Source organism: Pelmatolapia mariae, linkage group LG10_11, assembly GCF_036321145.2.
Source record: "Pelmatolapia mariae isolate MD_Pm_ZW linkage group LG10_11, Pm_UMD_F_2, whole genome shotgun sequence".
Lineage (NCBI taxonomy): Eukaryota > Metazoa > Chordata > Actinopteri > Cichliformes > Cichlidae > Pelmatolapia > Pelmatolapia mariae.
In genome coordinates, this window is record NC_086236.1 from 8798839 (window position 1) to 8805000 (window position 6162).

General features: G+C 42.8%; 1 protein-coding gene across 10 annotated transcripts in view; it reads left to right on the forward strand.

Annotated features, from left to right (window-relative positions):
* The first annotated feature begins 310 nt into the window (after positions 1 to 310).
* ncam1a (neural cell adhesion molecule 1a) overlaps positions 311 to 6162 on the forward strand; it is a 259254-nt gene continuing 253402 nt past the window's right edge. For 5 of the 10 annotated variants that reach the window (XM_063485231.1, XM_063485233.1, XM_063485234.1 and 2 more), the window contains exon 1: positions 311 to 568. In XM_063485231.1, the coding sequence (XP_063341301.1) occupies positions 517 to 568 (52 nt within the window). In that variant the 5' untranslated portion in view covers positions 311 to 516. The remainder of the gene's footprint in view (positions 569 to 6162) is intronic. The other 5 variants (XM_063485236.1, XM_063485237.1, XM_063485238.1 and 2 more) reach the window with 1 other exon arrangement.

Here is a 6162-nt window from a genome sequence, read left to right on the forward strand (position 1 = left end):
GTCATTGTGAACTATCCGTCACCATTTGGAAATTCAGTCATTCGTTTAGTATTAAGCTATTCTAGCAGTCTGGATAACACTTTTAATTAGAACCAATATGTCACTCTATGTGTTTTAAACCATAGTTAGCCGGTTTGCAAGCTCAGTAATCCGAATTACAGCCCCTGGTGACCATCTGCCGTCTGCACAGACAGCTCCGCGCACTACTTTGTTACTGAATTCACCTCAGCCCGCCCCCTCCGTGTGTGTCTCTCTGTGTGTGGGGGGTTATAGCCTACCGGGCGGAGTAATTCGTGCTGGTATCTATTGAGTGCATGCGTGCGCGAGTGCGTGCTACGGCTTCAGCCTGTCACTCTCGTTGTGCCGCGGCGCGAACACGGGTAGCAAGAAGGACCAAAAATCCGCCTGGTATCAGTTGTTGTCCCTGGAAAGACTGTTTCCCCCCCATCACTAGAGACACCTCTCTTGTTTTAAAGTGCGTCTGCTCTTCAAGGAGAATAGCTGTGACACATTACAATGCTTCAAATAAGGGACCTCATCTGGGGATTGTTATTCATCGGCTGTGCAGGTAAGATGAGTTATTTCTTGTTCTAGTCTAATATTAGGTTTTGTGGGGGTTAATATCCAGCTGTAGACAAAGCAAATCTGTGTGAAAGCGCAGGCCGAGACGTGTTGATTCTAGAGCAGCATCCTCTGGTCCCACCGGCGGCATCCTTGTCACTGACTCCGGACAGTGCATGGCGTTGGGTTTGGAGCTGGAGCGCTGCAAAATTCACAGTTATCCCAAAAGTTCTCTAAAAAGTGAGGCATCCCCCCTCTCTGAGGGAAAGCGACATGAATTACTAAGCAGGGCGCATTTTATTCAGTTTTGGGGTTATACAGTTTGATAGAGGCGCTTATCTCAGTGCATTTTGAATATCCCCGCACAACACAGAGAAGTGCAGACGGCCAGTCTCTTTCATTCGGGGTGACTGTTCTCCCTAAGTTAAGTTATGCTACATATTTTTTAATAATAATAATAATAAATCCCCACACGTGCTGCGTGCTGTGGAAGTTAAGCTCCTGAGTTCGTCCCTGTGGGTAAATAGAGGAGAAGGATGCTGCCAGAGACCGGGACTGGTGTTGCAGTGGGGCGCTTTTTGTGGTCCCCTTTATGTCAGCAGCCAGCTTATTGCTTATAGCCTCTTAAGTCGCTGCAAACGTCAACGGCAAACGAATATACTGTCATTCAAAAGTCCACCAAGGCTTTCTCAGTTCTGCTGGGTCAGACGTGACGCACCGAGGATGGGGTGTCCGGAGAGCCGATCGCTATTAGCGGGAACGCTTTGTTTTAGTCCACTGGAAACAGATTTACTGCCCTTTTTTCTCTTTATTACCTTAATATTGAATTTGTTTTCCGTACGCATGCGCTTAAAACTCTATCGAATAGATCGATAAGATGCACCCACAAATTTCCACTTGTGCCACGATCGGATTTGGCACATAACCAGTAGCTGTGCTGATGTGTCCGTGTTTAGTTTTTGCATCCCTGCTCTGATCATATAGGTCGACACTGAGGCATTGTCTCTGTTTTTGTTGTTTTTCTGGCCAAAAAGGACTCTGTAGTTTCCAACTTAGCAGCGCGGTGCTTTTTTTGTCTAACCTTCATGCGCAAAATGATGTCGACTTCGGCACAGACCCAGACTGATTTGATCGTACTTTTTTTAATTTCGTTGGTTAAGAGGAAATTCGTCATCCATTGAGGTAGAGTGAATAGTCTTTCAATGTATACAATAGCATCCAATCCCAGAGCTCCCATGGTTATATAGGGCGGGAGGGGGACCCATTTTTCCCCAAAGCCCCCACCTCTCCCACCACCCACATCCTTCTCTCCTCCCTGCATTCACCTCCCCATTACATACACTGCAACTGAGTTCTCAAAGAGGAGTTTGAGGACCCCAGGGGTCCTTGGAGAGCGGAAGAATAGTTTGATGTTATAATTTGATTCAATTTAGTGTACATTATGGTGTAAAATGATTATTCTAACTCGGGGCCTCAGTTGCACTGTTGTTTCTCAGTGCTCTACAGGTCTATGCTTTTTTTTGTCTATGGGAAAAAACAAAATAAAAAACAAGCATTTTCTTCTCCCCTACTGAGATTAACTGCAGCCAATACAGGCACTGAGTCTGGATGAAATGACTGAAGGTACAGTTAAAATGACCAGAAGGCAAATCTTTTCATGTGCTAAAAAAGTAGCATATCATCTGGCTATGCCTGTTTCGATTTATTGACATTTTGACTCCTTTCCTTTCTTCCTTTCCTTTCCTTTCCTTTCCTTTCCTTTCCTTGTATTTGTGCCACACGGCCATGACACATTATTTGGGGTAGACTGTTAAGTCACTTTTCCCCGAGCACGCATCATTAGGTTAAAGTTCATAGATGTAGCACTGTGAGACTGTATTGAATTATCCATGCAGTAGTCTCGGTCTGGCTAAATAATACATTTATTTCACAGTAGTGCTGAAGCCAACAGCCCTGTCTTTGCAGAATTTAGGGAAATCGAGCATGAAGAATGTGGGTCTACGCACAGGAAAATAATGTATATAGCCTAAAATAATGTGGACTGGGGAAATTGAGTGGATAAGACGACAGAATTTGAAGAAGGTGGATCATTACTGTGTATCTTGGATGGTATATTTCTTGTTTTGGTTTTGGTACATAAAACCTAAGCTGGCCTCCATGTGGTGCTGGGCGTGCCCCCAAAGGAGCTCCGGTTTTGTTTTTCTTGTTTGTATGATCTGGTGGTTTTTGAGTGTGATAGTGATGTTGATACTTGAAGTTTAGGAAAATAATGATGTATTGATTACTGTCCAAACTTTTAAAACACAGGATTTGACATTTTGCACTTCACAAACAGCAACCAAAAGATGCACTTTACATTTTTACCTCTGGGAAAACAAATGCTGTGATTTCTGTTGAAAAAAAAAAACCTTACTTAAAATACTTTCAACAAGCTGCGCGAGGATCTAATGGGCTGTGTTGGGATAATGCGTGCGCCGGCTGATGTTTGTGGTTTCTATGAACCTTAAACTGCATCACTTGGCGCTGGCTTTTGAAAGTTTTCCAGAATATTTTTGGAGGTATTTCCAAATCAGCACCCAAACACTTGAGCACCCTGTCACTGATGGGGGTTTAGAGAGCGGCGCTGGGATGTTTTCATTTCTTCTATATGATTCATGACCCTGCCGAAATATTCTGACACCCCCACAATTTACCGCGCCTCCGCAGGGGAGGGAAAGAGAAAGGAACCAAGAGGGAGATAATTAGACAACTGTGCCTTAGCTGTACCCTCTTGCAACAAGGAGAAATTCAAATAAATTGATCGCATTATTTGATGGACCCGGGGTATATTGAAGGGGTAATGACAGTATCACACACTTTGAGGGTTGAGCAATTTAATTACATTTATTGATTTCCAGTTTCTGTTCCAGTTCGATGATAATTAAATTTTTGAGGCTCGCGCCAAACATTAGAATGCAGAGCTACACCACCTTCCAAGATGTAACTGCATTATAATGCAATTTTAGGAGTCGACACAGGTAGTGATCTTTCTCGACTTAAATTCAAGTCAAGTGTGCAGTGCCCGTTCTGACTGTGTTGCTGAATTAAGCCACCACATCCATGGTGATCAGTTTGAAACTGGAAAAAGTAGAAGGTGATGCAGGGTAATCTGAGGGGAAAAGAAGCCCCGTTTATTAAAGTGAAAATGACACCGCCTCAGATTTATGACTTCAAGAATGTGAAGTTACAGATCTGAGGCATTTCTATTCTTTTTTTTTTTTAACCCTTTCATGCTCTGTGCTGTTGGCTATAGAAAAACCAACGCAGGGTTGCCTGCCAGTAAAAGTTTAAACTGGCTTTTGTTGCACTGCAGCTCAGCATCGTCCAGCAGCGCCCTGCACTGACCAAATATGTGACCAAATATGTAAAATATGTACTACTGGGCATTCCTGATCGATTACTCTGACTTGAGGATAAAATATATTTATGATCAAATTACATTATTATGTTATTGAGTTGAATCGCCTTTTCTCATGATATTGCAAACTGCTGTGCAGTGTTTTAGCATCTGACAGAATGGCAGAGTCTTCTCTCTCTTGCTGAAAGTGGATTGCCTCTGTTGGATTTCTTTATTCCTTTTGTTCCTGAAACAACAAGTTTGCAGGCTGAAGGCAGGCTAGATGCCGATGTGTACTTGCCATTCAGTTCATACAGTTATATGAAACTGCAGAGCAGTGCAAATCCATGTACTGTTCTGGCTTTAAAGCAGCACGTGTGTACTTTAATCAGTCAGCTGAACTACAGAAGGGAAGAAAAACTTTAGCTTAACATTTTGAGGGAGAAAATACACAAATCCTAAATGGCTAACATATGGGACTTTAACTGCTGTGGTGGGTTCAAAGCCACTATGAAAATAATACAGGCTATTTTTGACTTAGGGGAACTGGAAAAAGCAGCCAAACACAGGAAAATTATAAGGCATTTTTAGTCCACTCTTTAAATAAAACTAGATTCTGGCTCTTTCAAGCTTTGCTCCGTAGTTGCACTCTGGTCCATGCACCATTTGGCTTGGAGACATTTTGTACTAATGTACTATTACGGCTTGTTATGATCAAATTCTCGTCAGTACATGCACTGTTCAGATTATAGCAGTACTCCTACTTGGATTCAGCTTCTGTTTAGCTAAATACTGCATGCCTGTGTCGCCATACAGTTTATGTAAGCGCAAAAGAGCAACAGATCAAGTGACTTGTCATCATAATTGCAAGTTGATTCTCAAGATGTGAGTTCTTTGCTGCTGCCTACATTTACATAAAGTTCAGTCATTACTGCGTCTACATTTTTGCTCTATAGCTTTCTTTTTTTCCCTTCTTGCTGTGCTTTTCCCCCCTGGATTTGTTTATTGATCTCCATCTTTTGCAGCTTTTATTATATGTCATATTATCCTTTCTCCCCTGAGAGTTCAACTCAAAACAGCCCACGCAGCAGCACAGACACAGAGCCCTGTGTGTCTGAGTTGCATTATCTGCTAATTAGTGCAGACTAATAAAATACTAAAAATTTAACTCACTAAAACTGAAGCAGAAACTCCTTGGATCGTTTGTACCACACAGCACAGTCTGTTAGATAATTCCTTTTAAAATGCTCCAACAGGCAACAACAGCACAGACATGGTGGAGAGGTGCAGTAATTGACTCTGAGTAGTCCAGCAGTCTGTGTTGGAACCCCTGTCAGTCACAGCATCCATCTGCACACCAGCTCCAATATGCAGATGGATGAGTTTTAGAAAATGCACCCCCTGTACACTTGCCATGAAGGGGGGAACTCTGGAGGCCCAAACTGTTTTGTGTACGAGACTGTAAACATGCTTTTTAATGCTGTGAAATTGGCTGTTTTAAACACAGGACTCTATGTGGATTCACTCGCTTTTTGAGTGGGCATTAGAGGAAATGCAGTTTTTGGCACTTATGCCTTGGCTTCGTTCTCCAGACCTGGAGGCTGCTGTTAGTCCCAGACAGTACTGGTGATAAACTTTACTTCATCATGATCACGATTCAAACATGTCACATGAAACGCAGTGACACTCACCTATCAGACGAAGACCTGTGTACATCAGATTCTCCGTCTTCAGCCACTTGGATATGATTTTTCTAGATGGGTGTGTTCAAGAGGTAGAGTAGATCACGTACTAATCAGAAGGTCGGTGGCCTCATCCGTGCCTCCTCCATTCTGCATGTTGAAGTATCCTTGGGCAAGATACTGGACCCTGAGTTGCCCTCGATGCATGCATTGGAGTCTGAGTGTTTGGACATTACGAAAAACCCCCACTTAGGTTAATGTGTGTATGAATGGGTGAATGAGGCTTGTGGTAAGAAAACGCTTTGGGGGCTCAAATTGAGTAGAAAAGCACTGAACAAGTACCAGTCCATTTAGATGTGACAACAACAATGCTCGTTAAGTGCCGTTGCAGCCAGAACCCACTATAAGTCCCTAATCTCACTAATAGAAAAGGATGTTAACATTTATTTACATCCACTGTTGGTATGCTTTTACACAAACACAGAGCATTTGTTAGGCTAGTACAATCAAGGTAAAATGAGAGCTGCCTGTCTGTAGCCTGGG